The sequence below is a fragment of the Hesperophylax consimilis genome, chromosome 23 (assembly GCF_061612785.1).
Source record: "Hesperophylax consimilis isolate HC1 chromosome 23, BYU_Hcon_1.0, whole genome shotgun sequence".
Lineage (NCBI taxonomy): Eukaryota > Metazoa > Arthropoda > Insecta > Trichoptera > Limnephilidae > Hesperophylax > Hesperophylax consimilis.
In genome coordinates this window covers 5765878-5792765 of record NC_142858.1, presented here as the reverse complement: position 1 = coordinate 5792765, position 26888 = coordinate 5765878, and the positions used below count along the sequence as shown (strand labels likewise).

Below are 26888 nucleotides of genomic sequence, written 5' to 3'. Positions count from 1 at the left end.
ACGTTCCTTTTCTCGTCAGAATTAATACATTCAAGCAAAACATTGCACATCGGAAGCCGCGAATTTTCCTAGATTCCCAACTTGTTTTTGAAAAACATTCAGGGTAATAATGACGTTCAGCATTTAAATGTACTTCACACAGACTGCAAAACTAAGTTTGAGGACATTTTGACTGTGGAAGTGGAATGTTTAAGAATCGGATATCATATGACAGGAAGAACTGATCGGAATAAGCGCTAACAAAGAACTTAAGGGGCAGTTCTGTAGGGCTAGCCACAGAAAGAAATTCCCGTTGCTCATCCTGCTCCATTTCCATTTGGTGTAATACCTCACAAGGGTGCCCCTGTCTGCACAATGTAAAGACAGAGGAACTATACCGCCACCCGGTTGTTGGACAGGCAAGGGAAGGGAATCTTTTAAAATAAATGGGAAAATATAAATGATTATCACATGGGACGTTAATAGTTTTAGGAAATTTCAATATTCGGTAGGCAGGGGGTCTACGTAAAAAAAATATTTGGCAAGTGGTCTACGGGGCAAAAAAGTTTGGGAACCTCTGGTCTAATCTGTATCTTTCGGGTTAACAAGCCAGTAAGTTTTTGGATTATCCTTTCCTCGCCGGTTCTGTCAACAAAGTAGACATCGTCTCTAATCAATCAAATATCTCTGTAAACATAACACAGATTTCATATTTTAGATACCTATTCCTCCGCAATACATTTATGTATTAGATGATATAATTACAATGAATAAATATTTATCGAGTGTACAGCACCGGTGCATGAGGATTTTTTTAAAACCGTTAGGGAAGGGTTAATACGGGTTACATGCGTTTCGAAATCATACGACAATTTTATAATTTTACGACAACTCCCGAAAATATTGTAAAAACTCACATGCTTTGTTTGATAGCTTTGAATCATTGTATGAAGAAAGGAAACTTTAGTTGGCTTCGATAGCTCATTTCGCACGCACGAGAACCGAACGATAGAGGTAATTCTGAATTACCGCCATCTAACGTACAATAGAAAACTTATCACGTTTTTTTTTGCATGCATTATTTACTCAAGTTGTAATATAAGCCATAATAATTTATGTCTAAAATGCAATAATTACTAAAATTAACAATAAATTTATTCTGATCAATAGCGAAATTCCATCACATTATTGAGTTTCGTTTCTTCCATTTTATTTACTTTTCTTTGTGTTTTGTGACATCTATGTTTGGATTCCGGAAGGAATATTGGAAAAAGTTCGTCGATTGAGAGGCCATTTTGGTGACATCTGAATAAGGTCAAGTAGGTACCTAATTTTCTGACCAGCTGTTGAGCAAAAGAAAGCTATCAAGGAGATCAACGAATTTAGAAAATAATGTTTTCTTCTTTTGCAATTAAAATAACTCAGAGATCACGAATAATACTGAACTATTACGACTTACATCGCAGACCGCTCAACATTCGCTTACCAGACAAGTCATCGGTCCCTTTCAAAAACCATCATTATTACAAAAAATAACTGTCACCGAGCGTTTGGCACATGTGACACACCGAAATTGATTTTTACTGAAGGATGTGAAAATGTAAATAAACAAGTCTTTATATTTTTTGATAATTAAATATACACAAATACGTATTACAAATTAAAAATTCATCGTCATTTAGAAAATATTCATTGCCAATTTTAGAGAGAATGGAAGCTTATATACCGCACAACAAGGCTGTGGGCTGGCCGAATGAAGCATCGTTCCGCGCAAGTGCGTCGACTTAAACTTAAGGTCAAATTATGTAGAGGCAAATACTTTGATAAACGGGTTTCATTTTCCACATATTTGTGAAAGGATACTATTTTTTTTATGCAGAAAAATAACAAAACTAATTCTAAATTTTTAAATTAAATTGCATTTAAAAAAAATTAATCGTTTGTTGTCACTGCGTAGCAAACGCCCAGTAAGTAAGTACTTCTTTATCACTACCAATCTGTTTTGGTGTCGAATGTCAAATCACAACCGCTGTTTCAATTGCGCGTCAACATCACTACGAAATGAGCACATTTGGTAAAATTTTATGGCACGAACATTTCAATAAATGTAATGATGGGCAGGTTCGAAACATAATATATCGGTCTGATAGGGGTTTTCACAAATTTTAAAATACATGTCAACCCTATATTCTACATAGTTTTATTAGGTTTTTTACAAAAACGACGCAATAAAAATTTTCAATTTATTTTTATGAATACCTTCCGAACTTATTATAAGTCAGAATGCCATTTTTACACACAGTACCTAAATATACGGGCGTCGTAAATCCCAACCTAAAAATGAATGAATTGTTTACTTCCTCGCAGCGTCTTCGGTTGCTAGATAATATCATAATTAAATAGCCAATATTACATTACAACTAACCTAACATTACAAACAAAACACATTAACATATATAATTTGATTTGATATCCCAAATGCATTTCAAATCATATTAGGTAGTACGTTACACAATGAACCCGCGGGAAGAATATCTCATTTGTCAAGCAATCCGAGCCCGAGATATTTTTGACAATGAATCGAAATACTTCGATAATCAAAAAGATCGAGTAAATTATCGATGATTCATCGGTTGTGCCCATCGCTAGAGTGGGATATATCTATGGTGAGTGGTATATCTATGATTTCAATACTAAACTTGTTAGAGGGGAGGCTTTAGTTCTTTCGCGAGAATATTTCTATTATTATCTAGTGCAATAATAGTTTAATGTGATCAATTGTTGAAAAGTGACATTGAAGCCAGTGCGTTCCTCCTACCCCGGTAGACCTAAATTCTGGTTGAGTTTGCTATGTGCCCGATGTAGGTTAACAGAAGTACAATAATATTAGATTGTTACATTAAATATTATGTTTTTGAGATGCCGTTCTCTTCGCGGCCAAAAGGTTCCCTTGGTCCTCCGCGACCACCGTCCCTGGCTCCCATGTCAGAGCGTCAACAGCTTGCTCTGGTAATGCAGTTAACATCCCAAGCTGCTCAATCTGGTAAGTTTCTTCCTGCCTTTGACATATGCTTCCATCGAGCCTTATTGTTTTGCTGTCCCTTCCTCTTCCTGCTGTCATGTCTTTGCTGTGCTCCTGATCAAAAGACTTTAACATTATCACTTTACTTGTTGCTGTTGTGTTTCCCCATCCCATCTGCATTAGTTTCAGGGCATCAATAGTTCCCTACTTTTTCAAAATTCTGATCATTGTTGTTATTTTTACCTAGAATTTGCCGTTTCTTATTAAACCTTTCCTATATTTTTATTATTAGCGCTTTTGCGATTCTCTTGACATGTTGTATATGTATATATATCCATTATATCTGTTTTGTCAAATATTTAACCTTAACTCCTGTCACTAGTTCGAGAATGTAGAAAACATAATGTCGTTATTTTGAGTTACAGGTTTATATTTGTGCTAAATATTAATTGAAGTGATGCAAATTTTATTTCAATGCAATTTTCAATATTTTTTTAGGCATTTAAAAAGTTTGTTATTTACGTTTGTACTACATTTTAATTCATTTTGTTTATAAAACAATGTAAATCGCAAAAGATAATAGTATTATACAAATACATAGTGTAGGTTTTGGTTCATAAGGTTCAAATTTTCCTCGCCTTTAGAAAACTTTTTTTCTACTCTTCTGAATAACAAACTGAAATTAGAGATCAAGGCCACATTGAAAACTGAAATAATGTTCATCATTGCCTAAAGTTTCCTTTTTCTAAATATTTTCATATTTCCGTATTTAAAACATAATAAATAACAGACTAATTCATTGTCATTTTTTGAGGTTTAAGCAATTGTTGGATATTTTATGTCTTTCTTGGAAAAATAAAGCATTTAAATTTAACTTAATAAATTAAACAAACTTCCAGGATGTAACTACTGTTAGTAATTGTTATTTGTTTTGGGTCTCCAAAGGGTGTTGTAGATTTCGTATTTTAGTTTTGCACATTTTTAGAAAGTATTATCTTCTGTTAAATGTGAGATAACTCTAAGCTCAACTGAAAGACTTTTAAAAGTTCAAATAACAAACAATCCCTTGAAACTCAACCTACTCTCAATCTTTCAAATTATTACGTTTGTGACAAACAAAACCATATTTTATAAAAATATAATATACTTATCAGCTATGTGATCTGTTCACAATCTGACCGCCAATGGATATCATAAAAATGTCAAAAATTCTTCTGTAATCTTCCCTTTACCTTCAAGGTCATGTTCAGATGATTGATGCTGTAACTGTTTGCAAAATTATTACATTTTCCTCTAATAACCTTGAACTCACTGATAACCATTATAAGTGTATGATGTTATTGTCATGTTATGTAATTCTGTGTGTTGATTAAATGTTACAAAGCATGTAATATTATTTTCTGCACTCAGATTAAAGTTGCAAAGTAAACCGTGACAGATGAATTCTTATGAAATTATCTCATTCCAAATGTCCGGTTAGAAAGTTTACTGAATAATTTAATATTATAAATATCTAATTCAATTAATAATGCGTTCCAATTTTAACCAGCTACGACCAGTGCAAGTCACGGCACCTCAAGGGGTCGAGATCGTAACGAAAGAGGTGAGACTCCCTTGCATATTGCTTCTATCAGAGGGGATCATGAAAAAGTAAAAAAGCTCTTAGATCAAGGTACTGATCCTAATATCACTGATTTCGCTGGTAAGTAAAACAATTCTCTACGTTAGTTTTTTTGCAATTACAGTATTTTTTCTTTCTTTCAATTTTGCACTAATTAGATAATAATTTTCTAGTTTCTTTTACCATGCACTGTTTTCCGTTATTATTTTGTACAAAATAGATTAAAAAATATATAGTGACATCAAAAGGCAAATTTCGTGCGCCTAACTATGTGGCATTGTTTTTACACATTACTAAACATGTACAAAATCAAAGCGAAATTGAAAAGAGAACCTTTTCATGTAAAGAGTTTTGCAATAACAATGGAGCTCAGATCCCACTGATACCTGACTATGAGCGCCAATGAACCGACGGGCAAAAGGAGGAAGATAAATTTACATACCAATGCCTAGTTAAAATGTTTTCTGCAGGTTGGACACCTCTTCATGAGGCTTGTTTCAATGGCTGGCTCGAAATAGCAGCAACATTAGTAGACGCTGGGGCTAATATTAATGCACGAGGTTATGATAACGACACTCCGTTGCACGATGCGGCAATTAGTGGGAAACTAAATCTTGTCAAATATCTGCTAAGTGTGGGGGCTGATCCGTTTTGTAAAAACATAAATGGAAAGTTGCCTTTTGATGTTGCTAGACCACCAGCACATAGTTATCTGGCTTGTATAACAGGTATGTAGTATTCATCGTTATTATGTCTTTTCTTTATATAAATCTACAATAACCCAATTTCAATACTACTCATCATTTTTCAATCAAAATGAGAGAATAATTTCAATGCTACTCATCATTTTTCATTTAAAATTAGAGAATAATTTCAATACTATGTACTCATCATTTTTCAATCAAAATGAGAGAATAATTTACCAATTACATCCTTTTAACAAATTTTAAACCACTTTTTGTAAAATTTCTCTATTTGAGAAACTGTAGCACAAATCTTTTTTTCGGTTTGGACCACTATTTTGATTTAAAGTTATTTTATTGAACTCAATGGTGTTGAATATTTTATGTGTCTGTAAAATGGTATTTAAGCATTTTGTGTTTATTTTGTAGAATATTATTATTTATAATTTAATAATGAATGAATTTTTGTTATTATTTACCCGTTAAGTGTGTTCTCATTTCAATTAGACTATTTCTTGCACCCGTTGCAATAATGAAACAAATGTCCATTATAATTAAGATAAAATGTAACGAGTATGTGTTCATACAGTGTAATACATGTTTGCGTGTATTTTTTGTTTTTAAATTAGCTTGAATGTTAAATTCTTGTCTTGCAGATTTTGTTTTTTGTAAATATTCCAAGCTGTGTTCTCAGTTATGATCATCATTTTTATTATTTATTCCTAAAATCAATTTCAGTTGAAAGTCATTCATTATTAACATCACACGGAACAATTACTTTGCTGTAGAAATTTTGGAAGTATGAATGGAAGTTCTCATTATGGTAGTCGTTCATGATTTATCTAAGAATAACAAAATAATATATTGTAGAACAAATTAAAAAATTACTTGTTATTATAGAAACCATATTAGAAATTAAAATAAACATTAAACTGATTGATAAAAAGATTTTAAAGAAAATACAAATCAAAATATTAAAGGTAAGATACAAACAAAATTATACCAATTTTTTTTATGGAATTGTATGTGTTCAATGCGTCGTATATTTTAGGAGCCGTTAACCGGAATTGTCGTTGAGCGAATGCGGTTCTAGTTTTAGGAAGCACGCATCCCAGGTTTGATGAAAAGCGGGTGTCTTTCTTGATGTTGTAGAGACACCGGTAGATTATTTTTCCGTATATAGCACATGTTTGTCTTAGTAAATAACTGGCGAATATCTAAGACCGTAATTTTAGCAAATAGTTCTTTTGAGGGGTGGGTAGGTTGGCATTTAAATATAGTTATCAAAATTAGTTTTTCTACTATAATAACTGGATTGATAATAGATACTTCGCACTTAGAAGCTGCAGACACGTATCTATTTAAGCTCCCAGATTTAAATTTTCCTGAAAGGGTAGTTCTTATACTAGTGTTCTTAAAGTGCGTCCTTATAAATGAAATATGCCAAAATATGTGTTTTTTATGTTAAAATAATTGTATAGTGTAAATTCTGATAGATATGACATTTTCAAATATTGAATGTAAAAGTTTTATTCAAAAACTTTTAGCAGACATAGTTAGTTGAATGGTGCAGTGCGAGTTCACAAATGCATGCCACATGTTTTCTGCTGGGATGGTGCGATGACCAATATAAGGGTACGTTGTATTTTTTTGTGTGAACTTTTCGAAATGGATCGTAAGGGTCATAAATCATGATAAGATATAATTTGGATGAATTGTATGCTTTACGACCCTTACCAGTTAAAAACAATATTAATAGTTTGCAGTTGCAGTGATAGTGACAAAAACCATAGTGATAATGACAATAACAATAGTGTACTATTTCCCCGACGTAAGGGAAGAAAACGAGGGTGTAGAGCCGGGAGGAAGGTTAAGCTAGTTAAAATCCTGCGGTTAGCACAAACCAGGAATGCTCGTCCGCCTAAGTTTTTCACCGTTACAAACATGATGATATTGTGGATCTGATACGTGACAAAGGTATTCACATTTTGGCGCTATTGGAGACTTGGCACGAAAATGCAGACTCACTTTCAATCAAAACCCTTCGATCAAGCGGGTTTTCGGTTTATGAAGCTGCAAGGCCCATTAAAGATGATACAACCAACATTAATTTTACAATTCATGGGGGAGTTGCAATTGTAGCGCAAAGTGGTATTCGCTTAGATAGTATAGGGATACGTCAGGTTTATACTACTTTCGAGTTCGTCAGTTGCAAGGCTTCTGCCAATGGTGCATCCTTCGTCATAATCTCCATCTTCTCTACAACTGCGATGTTATCATTTTAGGAGATGTAAATATTCACTTAGAAAAGAAAACTGATCCCATGTCCAAAAAATTCATCAAAATCCTGTGTGACTTCAGCTGCGAGCAGTGGGTGAACTCAGCTACTCGTGATGCAGGAGGTACACTTGATGTAATCATTTCCCGAGTCGGGTCTCCCCCTAATAGAACTCACGTGACTGACATTGGACTATCGGATCATCGTCTCGTCACATCCGTGTTTGCCTTCGATCCTCCAAAATTGGAGTTCAAATCCGTTATCTCTAGAAATTGGAGAGAATTCGACTTCGAGGCATTTTGCAAAGAACTGAAAACCTCGCCTCTCTGTGATAAGGAAAAGTTTTGTGAAAACCAGGTAGAAGAGTTAGTAATTCTTTATAATTCTACGCTACTGGCATTACTTGACAAAAATCCACCTTTCACAGAGAAGGTCTGACACATTCGAAATGACTACAAATGGTTCGATGCTGAAGTAGAGTTGAAAGGAGTAAAGTTAAAAAAATTCGAGCCCTCAGTGGGGTAGGATTGCCTTCTGTCGCAGCAACAAGTCCGCTCTCTGGTAACTTCACTACTTTTGCAGCAGTGACGGAAGAAGATGTCCTGGCATTAAAAAAATTTCTCTCGGATATAGCACCTGTAATTACTGCAATTATCCAGAAGTCTCTAGTAAATTCACTTATACCGGGAACACTTAAAAAATCATTTATTACCCCAATACTAAAAAAACAAAATCTTAATACTGATAATACAGATAATTACAGGCCAATATCCAACCTACCATTCCTATCAAAACTGTTTGAGAAAATCGTTGCCAAACAATTAGTGAGGTACTTGAACTCCGCTGGTCTGTTTGCCAAAAATCAATCAGCTTATCGACGGATTCATTCAACAGAAACTGTTCTTTTGCGGGTTGTTTCAGACTTGATCATCGGGATGGAAGCAGGTAAGTTGGGTTTGATATCTGTTCTTAACCTGAGTGTGGCATTTGACACAGTAGATTATAGTATTTTACTAAATGTGCTTGAAACCGAATTTAGCGTTCGAGGTCATGCACTCCAATGGATGACATCGTCTGGACGAGTAGCCTCAGTAACTTTCAATAAATGTACATCACCTGAAACTCCCATCGAATTTGGAGTTACCCAGGGTTCTGTCCTAGGCCCCATTCTCTTCATTCTGTATAAGAATCGTCTTGAACAACTAATTCACTTAGCTGGCTTTGAATGACAAGGCTAGGCAGATGATTGTTTGATTTTCAAGTTTTGTTCTCCGGACGAAAAAGACGTCCTTAAAAACGAGGTGGTTAGCCTCATTAACACAGTCTCAAGTTGGATGTCTGTCAATAAACTTAAACTAAATCCGACAAAGACAGAATTTATGTGGATAGCTTCCCCTGGAAGGCAAGCTCTCCTTGACTTCAGTCCAATCCGTATTCAGGATACAGATATAATCCCTTCTGCAGAAATAAAATTTCTGGATTTCACTATGGACAATGGTCTTTCTCTTGAATCGCAAATTTCAAAAGTTGTGAGTTCTGGTTTTTTCCATCTAAGGCAGATAAAATCAATCAGGAGATGCCTTCCCTCTGATGGAGCAAAGTCACTCATAAATTCGTTTGTCGTCTCACGTATGGACTATTGCAATAGTGCATATACCGGCCTACCTCAGAAACAAATCAATAGAATCCAGTCAGTTTTTAATGCTGCGGCGAGAATGATTTTTGGTGAATCTAAGTATTGTCGTATAACCCCACTTCTAAGGGATCGCTGGCTTATTCACTGGCTTCGTTGCCCTGAAAGAATAGAGTTTAAGATCTCTTTAATGACCTTCAAAGCATTGCAAGGAATGGCGCCAGCCTATATATCGGAACTATGTGTACGACGAAACTTAAGCAATAGACAGCTTACACTAAGGTCAGCAGATCTAGAAGTTAGTAATCGTCTAATCGAACTTTCTAGTTCAAATCGAGCCGTTTACTATGATCGTTCTTTTAGTGTAACAGGCCCGCTCATCTGGAATAGACTTTCCTCAGCTCTTACTAATCTCCAGAATTTGGCTGAATTTAAACGGGCTTTAAAAACAAAATTATTTAAAAAATCTTACCATTCATAAATCTTAACTTCTTTTCAATATTTTATAATAAGCCATATTCTAAAACTTCCGGTAATTGTTTGGTTTCGGTTGTCTCCTTATTGTACCTTTTTAAAATGTCCGCTCAAAAATTCTCATTTCTGAGCACAAACTGCCTCCTATTTTATATTATGTTTTAGTTTTAATATTCTTATTTTGTCCTGTCCTGCTGTTATTGTTATTCTAAGTTTTGTCATCACTTTGTATAAACAGTGTATTTTGTGTTATAATATTAGATCTGTATTGGATAAGACACACTGTAGGAATAATTTTAAGAATCACTAATACTGAATTACCATTTTTAAGTTTGTTATAGTTAAGCACACTTGAAGTGAAATGACACTAAACTGCGCTATATAAATGCCATGTTATTATTATTACACAGCACAACCACCATCCCACAATACCACTTGTTGATACGGATTGGAAAAGGGCAAAATATACGCTTCTTAGAGTCTCGTTAGACCTAAGAGAACTGAATATATGGGAGAGCTTACATACTCTTTTTACTGTGTGGGCCTCCCAGCATAGTTGGTCATCTATGATCATTCCCAAATATTTAACTTCCATTGATGATTTTAGGATGGAACATGTGCAATGGATATTAGGTGAGGTTTCAAGATTGTTTAGATTGAGTGAACACAAGTGGATGATTAGTTTAGAACTGTTATTGGAAGCATTATATTTGCTGTATTGTGTTTTGTCAATATTAAATGTGAGGAGGTTAGGGTCTAGCCAATGCTTTACTATTATTAGGCCATTATTAGTTTTAAGAGTTACTGATTGCTATGATTCATCTTCAAATATTATGACTGTATCATATGCAAATAATAATATCTTACCTCAAATATTTATGGTACACAGTGTATTGATGTATATAATATGTATATATTGGGAATGTTTGTCTTTCTTTTTAAAAATTAAAAAAAAAAATATATATATATAAAAAATACAGTGCCTTGAGGTACGCCGTAGGACATAGATAATTTTTTGCTCATATGCATTTTATCAGATTGGATTGTTTGTTGCGATCAGTTCGTTAGATAGTTTTCAAACTATATATAGGCTACTCCTGTTATTCTGATCTGAAGCTTTTTAAGCTATAAGGGATGGGAGACTGTATAAAATGCTTTTGCTAGATTGAGAAAAACAGCAATGGTTTGCGACCAACGTCAAGATTATGAAAGACGAATGTGGTGAGAGCGGCTAATGCATCTGAAGAACTCCTTCCTTTTCGCAAACGATATTTTTTTTATCAGATAATATATTATTATCCTCAAGGAATTTACAGAGTCTATGCTTCACCGCTTTTTCTATAATTTTAGACATTGTGCTAAGTAGGGATATCGGTCGGTAGGGGAGACCCATGCAAAGCGAATGGACCAGGCATAGCGGATGACTTGAATATTTCCGAAAATTACCACTAGAAGGCGCTAATAGTCTCACAATCGGTGTACCGCAGCGCTACCGACGCCATGACAGTGAATATTTGTCGTTTGGCAGGAACGCACGCTTTTTTTGATAAAAAAACGATTTTTTTTAATTTTCCTTCGATAAACGAAGGTAAGGTATTTGTGATTATTATTATTTGGTTATATTTCATGTGAAGATTAGTTTATATCATCCAATTTTTATTTGTTTCCTATTTAAAAAACTTAGTTTAGTTATGAAATACAGCACCCACATAGTATTTTTTAACAAAATGTTATTTGATACTGCCTTGGGCAAAGCGAATAGGGCAAAGCGGATGGACCATTCGCTTTGCCCGAGTGAATGAACTTTCTGATTGATTATGTGCAATTGCGTATTACATATTTATATTTTTATAGATGGTGTATACATACGTACGAAAAACAAACCAGGCAAGTTGGATTGAGTCAACGATGGCCAAAGCTATGAAAAAGGTGACCGAAGACAAGGAATCCATTACAGCCGTAGCTAAAAAATATGAAATTCCTTATGCAACACTCTATCGCCACATCAAATCGGGATCCACAAAGAAGAAGTTAGGCCGTTTTTCTACAATTTTTTCTTCTAAACAGGAAAAAGAACTCTGCGATTACTTGCTGAAAATGGAGAGCGTTTTCTACGGGTTAACGCGTTGTGATTTCCTTTCATTGGTGTATAATTATGCTAAAGAAAATGAAATTCTACATCCCTTTAAAAATGGAAAAGCTGGAGAAGATTGGCTCCATAGATTTCAATTGAGAAATCCGTTGATATCGTTACGTTCTCCGGAACCAACATCAATAGCCAGGGCAAGAGGATTCAATCGTCCTCAGGTCGATAGATTTTATGATATTTTGTGGGATCAAATTGAAAAAAATGACATTTCGGCCACTCGTATTTACAACATGGATGAAACAGGTATTAAAACCTCAAGTAACAAGCCTCCAAAGATTTTTTCATTAAAAGGCAAGAAGCAAGTGGGAGTTATTAGCAGTACAGAAAGAGGGCAACTGACAACAGTTATTTGCTGCTGCAATGCAGCGGGATCTTTTATTCCACCATTTTTTATTTTCGCCAGGAAAAGGATGCAAGATCGATTACTCGATGGTGCACCACCAGGATCTCAAGCTTGTTGCACGGACAATGGATGGGTGAACGGTTCTTCATTTTTATTATGGCTGCAGTTTTTTTGTTGAAACTGTAAGACCGTCTTCCAACAGCAAGGTATTACTTCTCTTGGACAATCATGAAGCTCACAAATATTACCCAGCTTTGGATTATGCCTCTAAAAATAATGTGCATTTTGTGTCTTTTGCCCCCCATACAACACATCGTATGCAACCACTTGATGTTGCTGTTTACGGGCCTATCAAAAAATACTTTGAACAAGAACTAAACATGTTTCAAAAGAATCATGTTGGACGCATAGTCAATCAATATGACATGGCAAAACTCTTTGCACCCAGTTTTTCAAAAGGAGCATCTGTACAAAATGCAGTCAGTGGCTTTCAAAAACCAGGAATATGGCCTTACAATCGGAATTCATTTAGTGACATTGATTATGCTCCTGCTACAGTGACGGATCGTCCTATTGAACCAGAAGGCCGCACATCTCCAACGAATCAACCACCGCATTCTGTGCCTGTTTTAGATAAAGCTTCCTTGCCTCCTGCTGAAATCATCACAGAAATCATCAACGAAATTCAAAAAACACCGGTCAAATCTACGCACTCATCATCAACGAAAATAAAGTCACCATATGATATTAGACCAATGCCCAAAGCAAATTTTAATTTGGCCACAAGAAAAAGAAAATGCCAAAAGTCAGAAGTTCTTACTTCTTCTCCCATAAAAAACATACAAAAAGAGAAAAATGAAGCCAACATCCAAAAAATAAAAAAAATGATATCATAAAGAAAAAAAACTTGGCCCATCTACCAGCGGACTAAAAGTCAAAGCAAAAACAAATGAAAATATAAATTTGAAATGCCTTATTTGTGACGAAAATTATGTTGAACCATTAACAAAGGATTGGATTCAATGCAGCCAGTGTAAAAGTTGGGTTCACGAATCATGCACGTCATATATTATAGTGGATATGGTTCTTACTTCTGCTACGATTGTGATTCCTAATTCTCTTTGCCCGGAGTCCAAATTCGCTTTGCCCGGGTACCTGGGCAAAGTGAACAAGACGAAGACTTTTTTAAATTTGCATTATTTTTATAATTATAATTAATTTTACCTTTTCATTTATTTTACGTCTGAAGACAGATATTTTCTTAACATTACTGTTTATAAAGTTTTTATGTTATGCAAACATTGTGTGTTTTATTTAATATCTCCCTTAACACATCCGCTTTGCCTGGGTCTCCCCTAGTTGTTTACAGAAAAATTTTCACCTGAAGATTTTGATTATTGTGGCCGTTTTAAGGAACTAGGAAATATACCAGTTTTGAAGCCTAGTATAATTATATTTTTAACAGGTGAGGCAATCCATTTTTGGATGTTTTTGATATTTTTTGTTGAAATATGATCTTTCCCGGTAGAGTTACTGTTTTTAAGAGATGAGATTAGTTCTATAATTTCTACTTTAGAGGTAGGAGTGAAATGAAATGGATTATAACTGAGAGTTACCATAGAGGAGGGTATCGGTACAAGAATGGATATGTTCCAAGTTTTCTTTAGAAAAATTGTTCAGAAGAGTGTCGAAAGAAATCTTTTCTTGACGGAGAATATTTTGTGATCATTTGTGGATTTTGTTAGTGAGGGAAGTGATGATTCCATAGTTATCTGCGACAGTTGATTGGTACACAATGGATTCTGATTCTAGTTTACTCTTAACAAAGACATGATCTATACAACTACTGGTGTTTGATTCTCTAGTTGGAGTGGTGACAGCTGTTAAATACCCAAATACAGTTAGTGAATTTAGGTATTCGTTGGCTTCAGGATGCATTATTTGATGATATTTATGTTCAGATCCCAAATTATATAGGTGTTCTGGCAGTGGTCTATGTTTGTCAGAATTTTGTGTAGTTAGTGTATAAATGGGGTGATATTGTGTATAGTAAGGATTGTTATGTGATTATCAAGTTAAAGTCTATGTATGATCGTGTGAGAAATGTGGAGATCCGCAAAGAGTGCAAGGCTGATGTAAGCGTAATGAGTAAGATCAAGAAAGGGACGCTTAGATGGCTTGGACATGTAGAGCAAATTAGCGAAGAAAGGAGTGTAAGGAGAATATACGATGCAAATGTGAATGGTAATGTCCGCCCAAGGAAGACATAGCACGATCAAGTGAATCAGATACTTGAGTCAGGCCATGTCAAGAGTCAGAATAATAGAAGAGTATGTATGAGACGATGTATGAATGTGTATGAGGCAAGAAGTGTGTGCCAAGACCGAGGTGTTTGGCGGTCCGTCCTTTGACGGCATGATGGTTAGTTAGTTAAGTTGAAGTCAGTTTGCATTTTTAATTGTTACCCCTTGACTGAATGTGTGCTATGATTTTTAATGTATACAATAACGCCATTGTTTTTAGTTTGGTTATGTAGTGTGTTATACAGTGAATGTAGTTCTTTTTATCGTTTTAGGGATAAAATTTTCTTGTATCCAGCATTCGCTCAAAACAATCACATTAAAATCTGATGCAAGGTCAGTGAGAAGAAGTGTTCATCAATTTGTTTTTGTTTATACTCCTAATATTCACAGAGAATACCTTATCATCGACAACAAGTCTACCTGCCGAGTTTTAGTTTGGGGTGTCGGGAAGTGCGGTAATTTCCGCTTCCAAGATATGCATTCTTTCATTACCGAAAACAAAAGTGCAATTCAAATAGAAGTATATAAAAAAATATATAATGCTCTCATGTATCTGATATAACACAATTTTATTGAAAACTTTTAAATTTATCTAAAAGAAGATGGATGTGTATTCCAAGGTCATTTGGCATTATTTTAAATGCGCTATCAACTTTCAATACATCCTTCACACGGAATCGGCTACTGCCCTGAATTAGGCCTATTGAAAGAATTTTAATTACGAAAACCGACAACCATCACAGAAGTTTCACTCGAGTTCATCATCCAAGACCAAGAAAGCTTTATGGTTACTGGTACTCATATTTTGCATCAAGCTCTTATCAGTATTTAGCAAATACGAAACATGTTAAGAATTTAATTCAATTATAAAGGTACGGATTCATTTGCGAACAGAAACGCTTGCGGTTGCTTCGTTCCTTTCCCACAATTCGCCTTTCGGTTCGCAAATGTATACGCGTAGTGTCTCCGAACTCCTAAAGGGTAGGCAGACATCAGTGGCGGCCAGCGACACATCTTCCTTTTTTCATATTAAGTAATTTTCGATGGTATTTTCATTACGAAAAGAAATTACAACTTTTTTGTAAGAAAATGCTGTCTATCGTGTATCATTACTCTCCAGTTTTTTTTATTATCCATTCAAAAGGGTTTTGAAAAACAGGAATTAAACCAAAATGACCGAGTGCTTTTTGCTGCTTACTATCTGAACAGGTTATACAGGCTGGCCTTATCGGGATAATCATTTTGTAGAAATCCTGGAAGGTGATTTTCTAGCCAATGAGAGCTGCCATCGTTGCCACGTCGATTGTCATTGGCTAGAAAAAGATATCGTGATCCATATAGTCTTTTTAGGTCCTGAACCTAAAAAAGCAAGATTAATGTGCAGAGTATTAGTGCAATGTGATAAGGTGGCATTTAAGGAAGCCAAATCTGTGGTGAGGGGAAACTCCATGGTCCTAATAAGCCCTGAACGGAACTATTTGAGAACAATTTGAAGAAACGGGATGAGGGTCGGGAAGACGCATGAAAAATGTCAAAACCTTCCTCATTTTTCAAATAACGTAATCCATTCCTTGTCTCATCAAATACCTAAAAAAATCATTAGCAGTAATAATTACATTAAATAGTTTAATAACGTAATGCATTCCGTGTAACATCAAATACCTAAAAAAATCATAAGCAGTAATAATTGCATTAACAATACACAAATAACTACACTTTACTGTCGCGAATAAATTACGTTAGCTGGAAGAAATTGATGTTTCACAAAATTTTATATTACTATGAAATGGATCGTAAATTAAGGTTTCGTACAGGAATCTACTCACTTCAAATTCAGTGGTTTGCTGTTCGTTGTCGAGGAGTCGGTGTGCTGAATAGTCCAAATTAGAAGCGACTTACTGCACCACCTATTGTCACTGAACAGTGAACATTGAAAGAGTTCATTCAATATTTAAGTGAATGATGTGCAGCGCGTTTTGTCCGTCTTAATAAGCCAGAGTGCATTGGTTTTCCATCCATCACGCCAATAAAATACGAATCTCAGTGACTTCTTACACACGTCGACATTTTTTAATCGGAAAAATTCGCGCTTTCATTTTATTAGAAGCTTTATTAAAATATGTTTGGTTCTCAGTGCTACAATGCTGTAGGTCTCAATTCCCAATAGTTCATCGTGTCAACAATAATCGACATTGATTAACCGTAAAAAATGGCTTTCCTGATATCATCGAAAGCTTTCGCAAAATGTGTTTGTGATTTGCTCAGCACCGCAAAGTGAATGCAATTATATTCATATCGGTATCACGGTAGTAAAAAAAAAACCAAAAAAGAGGCTTAATATTACTTCAATAACACGACTTACATAATAATACGACTTTCTTCAGACAGGTAAATTAGTTTTTCTGAAATAATTGAAAACTTAAAAAAAAATGTTTGTTGATTGTGTTACACTGTAACCGATCTCAGACCTATCCAATAATGTATGGATCACGGTAATTACAAAATGGAAACAAAGTGACTTAGTTAAGATTAATATAATCGCGCAATTTTCTTAGTTAAAAAATGCACTTTCCTCTAATTATTGATAGCATATTATTACAATAGATAAAAGTAATTTGTAGTGTTCCAGTGAAACGATCTCAAATTCCAATAGTTCGTTGTATCAACATTAATCGACATTGATCAATGTATTAGTATTGTTTAGTAAATATAAACACTGATTTATATTACATTACGTGCAAATCCGCTCGTTATTTAAAATATTTCAAATTTGGCGACATTCAAAAAAACAGTTTGCATTAATTTTAACTTCAATTCTCTAATTCCGGTTAATAAAGCGTTTTTAAAACATTTTTTTTTGTATTACGATGCATTTATGAAAAGATAACATTGTAATAGCACTTAACATTTACGCGTTACTGTGACTCAGTCTGTGCAGATCGAAAAACAATACCGGGTGTTGCTTTTACATCCAACACATGTTGCCATTATGCAACACATAAAAGTTGTTTAAACCTGTCACAGGTGACATCTATATAATATAGGTAGATATATAAAAACACACGCGTATTCGAATTAACATAGTGTCAAAATTTCAAAGCAATCTGTGAAGAATTTTCGGAGATTTAAGATTTTGAACAAACAAACTTGAACGTTTTTATTTATATAGATAAAGTGTATTGTATATTTCGACTTTTCGATATCGAAATTCTCCACGCTCGATTAAAATATTTCTAAAACCAATGCTTCAAATGTATTTTCCTCCGAGTTCTCGTTTGAGGCCCAGAATGCCAAAGCGACAGAGGGAATTTTTTGCAAGAATCTCAAAATCGGGTAAGTCGTTATTGTTTTAATGTGATACCGCAAAAGAATCTGAATTATTAGAAGCCGGTGATTTGTTTTTTTTAGATTTTTTGTGTGTGGAATCTCGGGAAGATGTATTCTAATATTTCTGAATGCTTCAGATTGAAGAATAAACCCGATGTTGAAAAAATGTTGACTGAAAGTTACCTGAAAGTTCGAAATATCTTCCATCGAACAAAGGAAAATTTACGTCAACCGTAAACAGTTGTAAGTCGCTTATTCTTCCCACACGGAGAAAAATGAGTACGGCTTTTTTTATCATTATACCTGCTTAAAATGTGACTACATGATAATTTCTTAATAAAATATTATTCAATCTGAAAATATCTGAACTTGTGTTAAATGCAAGTGGACTTTCCGAATAAATATGCAGACGAGATGCGATCTTATTATTAGTTTTGAGAACACGTGTTCCGACTTCCTCATAACATATTCGTGTTGTACTGTTACTTTTATGAAATTAGATAATTCATTTGGTGTAGACCTCTAGTACCGTTTTTAACAGGTAAACGAGTATATTGACTTTAATAAGTAACATCAACATATCATCATACCAACTAAATTTGAAATCTCGTATGAAAAATCAAATAATTTATTACTAAATTACGTAAATTTTATATTATTTTATTGTTTTCTGTTGTAAAAATGTATTATGATTTTCCTGATTTAGGATGCAGGTACATGTTATTATTCACTTTTTGTTCTCATTATCCTAGTTGAGTCGGAGAACAGCGTATCGATTCTCCAATCCAGGCCGCGAAAGTACATACATTGGTCGACATTCTTATTCTTGAGTCTTGTCGAAGGTACATAATTACATACGCCAAACGTCAGAAGTCATTCCACTCGAGTGGAATGTCTTCGTCTAGAATCGAGGCCCTAATATTGAATTGAATGTTTATTGCTTTGTTCGGATATGCAATTACATTTGTCTCGCTTTTGGAATTTAGTAACTACCTATATCGACATTTCGAAAACTGCCCCGTGCACAATTTTATTTGATTTATTGCTTTTCGTTTTCATAATTAAATATTGTTCGTATAGTAAGAGTTCATATTTCGACGATATCTTATCTGATTTTCCGTAAATTATTTTCTCGTTTAGTTTATAAGTGTTTATTTTTCGATGATACGTTTTCTGACATCCTATTATTTTGTCGCTTTTTTGCATTTTATTTACATATTACTATTTTGTATTTTTTATTTTTTTATTAGTCATTAAGAAATTTTAGACCACCAAGCTAGGCACATGCCCGTGCTGTTTCAATTCCGAGAAGTGATGTTGTATAGATTATTATCAAGGCCGTATGGAGTATTTCATTGATCTATAATCTATTCTAATTTACCCCGAAACTTCAGGAGGTTGCTCCTTATTGCTGACCCCACTCCAGTTTCCATGGTGGTCAAGGCTCTTCCATTCCTCGTGGTTCTGCGCCGCGTGGAGAGCCAAGGACACTGACCTCCTACCGGACTCCAGTGATAACTGGACACTCTGGCGCATTGGTGACCTTCCTTTGCTTCTCCTGCCCAACACTTTGCCAGTGATTATGAGTTTCTCTAAGCTGGATTCCGAGCAACTTATCCAAATTTTTTTAAATACCCCGTTGGAAGATATTTGATAGACTATTGTGGATGCCTAGCTCTTCCATAATGGAAATGTTAGTGCGTCTGATTGTCCATGGAATTTTAGCTATTTTTCTCCAGCACCGCATTTCGAGGACGACCTTCTGCTGCCTTTCGCTGGCTGTAAGTGTCCATGATCACACACGCATCGTATAGAAATATGAGTCTCATCTTCGTTATGCCTCTATCTCATGCCCACGATATCTTTTGTCACGATACAAGAAAAATAACTATAAATAAATTTTCAAAAGAACAACAAATTCTGTTTTCCATTTTTTTCTTATTTTTTATTGATAACTGTTGAATATTTGTACTACGTTCGTAACTTTAAAACAGGGGTGGGGAACCTTTTCGCCGTCTGGGGCCATTTCGAGGTTTGTAGTATCACCCGCGGGCCGCACCAAGATTTTGCTGGAGTTGTGGGGTGGGTTGTAGGAATTCTCAATAAATATAGACACCAATCCGCAACTGGAATTTTAACTCATCATTAGGAAGACAAAACTGCTCTTAACTTATTTTTTAATCTTTGTGCGAGTAAATGGTTTCCTCCAAATTTTACAGCACACAGTCATGCATTGCAATTTGGATTTTATAACTGCACTTCGAATACGATAGTGTTTTCTTTCAAAATGCATCAGCAGATTAATCCAAAAATGGAACTTTATCGTTATATTCTGAACATAATACTGGTTTTAACTTAATGGTTACTCTCCTCGTGCGAGTTCCCAACTTTAGTTAAAACTACATCCAGAACACGAAAATGAATTCTTACGATTTATGCATCGAAAATAATTGCGAATACTGCACAATAGTCCAAATTCCTCAATAATATCGGAGATATACTGAAAAGCGAAGAAATAAAGGCGTTATATATATAATTTTTCCATAAGGTTTCACTTGGGTTTTTTTTTCTAGGTCGATGCTCAAAACAATAAATGCTTTCAGTTTAATTAGCATTACACTTATAATTACTTATTACACATTTAATTCATTATTATTAAAATAATAAGACATTAAAATTAAATTCGAAGGGGATGTTGGATCACCTATTTATTTATGTCTAACTACTTTCTAGTAACGTAGGTGCATGCGTAAGTACCTGTCGGCTAAATTATACCTTACTCTGGGTTTTATAATAATGTCTTATATATAATAAAATATATCTGAAAAAAACTCGTTCTCGTGTGATCAGCAGGCCGCATCTAAAGTGCACGCTAGCCGCACCAAAAAGCCTCGCGGGCCGCAGGTTGCCCACCCCTGATTTATAATAACTCGTATACTTACACGTCCATTTTCATGGGTAGGTATGATTATAACAGTTCAGTCAAATTAAACGAAATAAGGCCCTACTCTCAGAATAAACCTACCACATTGATTTAGTATGTATTCACGTACGTTTCGATATTAAGGCGATGCACTACGTCGTGTAATATTTTTAATTGAGCCGCTATCAATAACAACCCTTACGTAGATGGCGATAAGGTTTAAATTCCCGCTTAACACCATCCGCCTGTTTTGATTTATGCAAGAAAAAAACATGGCCAAAATATGCCTTTTATTTTATTTTGTGGATGTTCAGGCATAAATATTTTTTTTTTTCGATCATTTTATAAAGAACTTAATTTGCCACATTATACAATAAAATCAGAGCCGAAAATGGGTTCGTAAGTACGAGATTTTGAACTTTTTAAGCAGTTTTCATAGGCCTTATACATTATTTTTTCTGGGCTTATAAAAAGACTTATCTAAAAAATACTCGACTATTTCAAAGGCCAAGATGTATTCTACTCGCAGTATTTAATTAAAGCATCTCAAACATTTCTAGGCGACCAAATTTTCAAACCAAAAACACGTGATTTTTAATTACTACGTATGGCATCGCCTTAAGGTTAAACGCAACGCTCGTTGTATTCTACGTGTTCACAGATGGCGTTAATTAATTAATTTTGTTTAAATACGCTTTTGCAAGGTATTGCTTTACAGTATTAAGACAAATTATTTGTTTGCGCCCTCATATACGCAATATGAATAAATAGTTTTGTCCATATAAAAACTCAATTCTATCGAGAAAGGCATACAAATACAATATTGGATTGAATCATCGGTAAAATATTGTATTTGTGTGCCTTTCTCGAAAGAATTAAGTCTTTAAACGAACAAAACTATTGATTCATATTCATATTGCGTATATACGGGCGCAAACAAATGATTTGTCTTAATATTGTAAAGCAATACCTTGTAAAAGCGTATTTAAACAAAATTAATTAATTAACGCCATCTGTGAACACGTAGAATACAACGAGCGTTGCGTTTAACCTTAAATAAGTATTTACAAAATCCTAAAATTATCTCGCTTCCTATGCATCGCACGTCGATGTGGGCTACAATGAAGTTATAGAAAACATTATTTCTACAAGATTATTTATAAGTTATAAGCATGATGATATTGAATTATTATAAATTTAAAAATGTTTATTATCTATAAACATTTACTTATGAACAATATTACCTGCTAAATTTATAAATAATTGTTTGTCATTCCAGCTAATTTTTTTTACTTTTTGCTATTTTATTATCAATTTGGGCCAATTCGGACCCCTGCTCTTTCAAAATGATGGATAATTATTATACATTGTTGATTTTAGCAATTCGTGTTATTGTTGTAAAAGAATATCACAGGTACCTACTAAATTACGAATATGGCTGCAGGGGCTGACACTTCCGTACGACTAGTTTGGGCTTTTTTAAATTTAGCTACTTTCTACCTGCTTCGACAGTGCTTACAATGGGACTCGGGATACTGCAATTTTCTTCGCCTATTCGAGTCAATAGTTCTAACTTCTAACGCTTGACTTGGTGATAATCGGCAGATGGGGGGGTTCTTTTTGAGTTTTATTTCAATTTGTAACTTTATAAATACATGTTATTGTTTTTACCCTGGTATGCGTGGTAAGCCTGTATGAAATCTACTCGCGACTAGATGGCGCTGTATGAATTATTCAGCATTGACGTAGTTCCACAACGAAAATATATTTTTACAACCGTTTCGCCATCAAAATGGAGGCAATTCCAGTAAATCGTATACATTCGTTATGAAAATCATAATAGGTACATAATTTTCCGTAAATTAAATATAAATGGAAATTAAATTATATATTTTAAATGTATTACTAACATCAATCTGCTGTAAATTTTACGAATCCATTTTGTTTTCCCGCCACCCTTCGGGTGGTTGCTTGGTTTAAGGCCCACAACTAGTTTAACTAGTTTGTGACCTCGACCAGGTGTTTACCCCCCCCCCCCTCCCCACACTATACACAAGTATTTTAATCTGTCGATAAACCATAGACAAGTTTCTCAGTGCACGGAACCTTTTAGTTTTCAGTAATATGTGTAATGTGTATAGCTCATTTCAGGCAATCTAAAGAAGAAAAAGTTATAAACGCTTACGTTTCTATATTTAGAAGGGAATCTTTTTGATTGCAATTCATATTAAATGAGATGAGTCTATAAATATGTACTCTAATTATTGGGCAGTATTCCAAGTACGTTATTCGAACGTCGTGTATGAAAATATTCCATATATTCAGTTTGCGTTTCTCTTGTGCGCGTCCGCAAGTGACTATCATTATTATGGGCGTACTGGGTACTGATTGTACGATGTACTTACCGCTCACAATACAAGAATTTGTGCGTATACCATAGACACGTTATCTCTGGAAGCGGCTCAAGATGTTCATAGATGTACCAAGTGAAATAAATTATTTTTTAGTTGTTTTTTCTTGTTTGTCGATTCGGTGCCAGTCACACTTTAGCGTGGTGGCCTCGTGAAATGCAGGGAAGGATAACTTCTCACAAAGGTATTTTGTGTACTAGAGTTGAACTTTGCGATGTTAAAACTGGTGTAAATATTCAAGTCCTTTAGTTTGTCATTGTTTCTAAAGTTCTTTCTTTTTGTGATATTATGTTGAGTGTTAATTACAAAATAGCTCGTAGCAATGACCTCTGAAGTGGCGACCGATGATATCGCTTTATTTACGTACGATACATGCATTTTACAGATGCGATTGCGGGTGTAACTGAAGGTATGATCAAACATAATATAACATAATATGCTTTCAGCATAAAATTAACATAGTTTAGCCGACTCTACTAACTACTTACAACCGTAACACGTCATTTAACTTAAAGTGACACGCCATAATAACGCCGTGATAACGAAACAACCAATTATATTTTTGATAAGAAAGATTTCTTTTTTTTCTGTGTAAATAATTGATAATGAATTATCCCTTTCCGGCGTAAACTCCACGACGAGTTTCACGACACCGACCTCTTATCTATAATATTATAATACGCATTCTACGTACTCTGCTTCACACGTCGGAATTGCTATTTCAATTTACATTAAATATTATGTTTATTATTTTTAAATTGTGTTTGCGAGAATAAGTCCATTTAATTGTAAGTCTTTTATAACCGCACGAATTACTTTACATCCCGAAATTCGAGGTTATGGAAATATCATCGCTACCTATTAATATCCGATAATTACGAAAGTGGTGGTGGTTTTTTGAGATTTGATCGTCGGTGTTTAGAAGCTGGTGAATATCGAAGCAAATCAGTTGCTACTGAATGCTTACGACCTCAAAAAAGCCATAACTCGGCTATGTGGGCGGGGTGTGGCTCACCCCATTATCATTACCGAGGGTTACACACATCCTATTTTCACTTTCCGCTGCAGTAAATGCTGCATTAATCTCGGCATACCAATTCGATCAGCCGATTCTCTTCACAAAATACAACTTACGACCTTTTCGTAGTCGAATAGTATTTTCGACATTTTTATTGCAAAAGTGAATATTCTATAAAAGTTTATAGTGCTTCCAATGTATAATGCTAACTATTCAAAGTAGAGATAAATTTCAAGGTCTAAGAAAAATGTTTATTCTTATTCATTTCTCAGTCTAAAATAGTATATATTTTTTATCTAGTATTTTTTTATATATACACATTTACAAATGCCTAGAAAGTCATAAAAATAGCTTAGTTTTTTGGTTAGCGGTTTTGCATTTAGTTCCTAATTCCTGTGAAAGATCAGAAAGTTTTATATCAATTAAACATATATTATTATTTACCGCCCTTGAGGTGATTTCTCACGAAAACGGCGCTATATAAATTAGCCAAATATTATTACTATCTGTGTTGTAGTAATAGTCATGTAGTCATTAAAAATGTAGGTGAAGAATCTTTTGCATCCTTGACATAAATTACGGCTGATGAACTCAGTGTATTGTTTTCAGTTCTCGAGTTTCAAAACAGTGATAGAAGTCATTCCTCCATTGAAACAAGATTTTGTATCAAAAAATGTATGCTTCCGGTTAAAGGTGTCAATAGCAACAATATCACGAATGAGTGACAGCTGATTATTGTTTTATTTTTTAATGATAAACAAATGTATATAAGACAAGGTTTTTTTATGCATAACACAAAGGATAACAAATTATTATAAGTAATAATTAGACGCCTGAAATATCCATACATATTCAAAATAACTCCCGAGTAAAAATAAATACATATAATATGTCTCGACGCCATCTAGTGGGAAATTTAGCACTAACAAAAGACTTTCCTACAAAAAAAAGTTTGCTGTTTACAGGTGAAAAATTATTATAAGCAGTAATTGTTGATTGAAGTACAAGTACAAGTACATATTGAATTATTTGACGGGTTGGCAGTGGTCCAGAGCTCCTGACCGGACATCGAAAGGTGCGGGTTCAATTCCCGTTGGCGGCATTTTTTTACTCGGTAGATATTTTCAATGTGTATGGATATTTCAGGCGACTAATTATTGCTTATAATAATTCTATTATTATTTATTGAATAACAACGCCGTTCATTTTCAATGTGCATAGTTACGTCATCCATTGACTACACTCATGTTCCACCACCGACAACTGGTAAAGGAGGCTTTTAAAGAAAAATGTTAAAAATTATGAAATATATTATCCGATGAATCCATATTCATTCTATCGGGAGCCAGAATAGTTACTTTAATATAACTACAGGTTTTTTTTAACATTGTTTTATTTTATCATAGATTCCTTTACATAAGAAACCAGATCAACTTCCGATTGGTGTACCCCCCCCCCCCCTTACTTATAAAATATAATATATTATTCAACTTGTAACATCAAAATTATAGTTCTGTATAATCCCCTATTTTTATCACATTACAATATATTTTAATTACTTATGTTTTTACCAGAAAGCGGCTAGTGTATATTATATGAGAAGAATGTAATACTGAAAGTTTTTGTAAGTTAATTTTGTTGCACTGGTAAACGTATCGTGACCCAAACTAGCAACTGCTGGCCGGCTAGATGCACATGACAATGTGCATCCTTATTATCATGACCATTGTTTATGCACATAATATAAATAGTTTTATTAACATAAAGCGCACTTGGAGTGAAATGACACTAAACTGCGCTATATAAATGCTATGTTATTATTATGATTATTGACATTGTAGCATTGATTTTATGACTATCTCTGTCTTGACTTATAGGTTTGGCTTACCACAAATCAAATAAATGTCTTAAACTGGGGCTACTTGGCATCTTACAGGGGAACTTTGCATAAATAAAGACTAATAATGATTGTTCGGAATTCCTTCAACATTTTCATGGCATTATTTTCCATCAGTAGTGGTATTCAATGAGATAATAAAAAATACAAAAGTGATGCAAAGTCACCCCCTCATAGAAGTTACTTTACATCACTGAAAAAAAACTAACTATTTAATCAAACTATTAAGTACACTTTAAACAACAAAAAATATGTTGTTCATAGCTCATATTATCTTACCATTAAATATCAATAATTCTACCTATACGCTACTTGATAGTCTTAAATAATACAAAAAAAGTGATGCAAAGTATCCCCAGTTTACGGTGATTTATAATTATCTGGCTACTCATGTGTCATGTTAGAATATTATTAATTATTACCAATCATTTACTTTTGTGTCCATTGTTGTTATGAAGGATTTCATAGAATATTCTCTGAATCATATCATGGATACCATTTTATTCAAGCTTTGTTTTATTTAACACTACTGCAAATCACACCTGTTACATATTTTATAAAACACATAGGTACCTATCTTTATAATTAACAAAGGATGTCTTGTTTTATGTGACACTATTAAACCATTATATAAGTGGCATTAACCTTCCAGCGGGCGCGTTGAGAAATTTCCCTTGAGCGGGCGCTTGTCGTAAATTTTACGTCATCGAGTTTTCTCCATGTAAGTGTTGTTTTCTTACACAAATGTTAGGGAATTTTTTTAAGGATATGAAAAATTATAATAGGCATTAATTATTTGACTTTCTTAAAAAAAACGAAGCAACACT

The 26888-nt window shown here is 34.2% G+C and overlaps 1 protein-coding gene across 7 annotated transcripts in view; it reads left to right on the top strand.

Moving 5' to 3' along the window:
• Positions 1-2681: 2681 nt before the first annotated feature.
• LOC149412263 (uncharacterized) overlaps positions 2682-26888 on the top strand; it is a 48017-nt gene continuing 23810 nt past the window's right edge. For 2 of the 7 annotated variants that reach the window (XM_089645944.1, XM_089645943.1), the window contains exons 1-2: positions 2682-3022; positions 4551-4703. In XM_089645944.1, coding sequence (XP_089502070.1) covers positions 2899-3022; positions 4551-4703 — 277 coding nt within the window. In that variant the 5' untranslated portion in view covers positions 2682-2898. Of the gene's footprint in view, positions 3023-4550; positions 4704-5092; positions 5351-22905; positions 23556-26888 lie in introns of those variants that run through there. The other 5 variants (XM_089645942.1, XM_089645947.1, XM_089645948.1 and 2 more) reach the window with 5 other exon arrangements.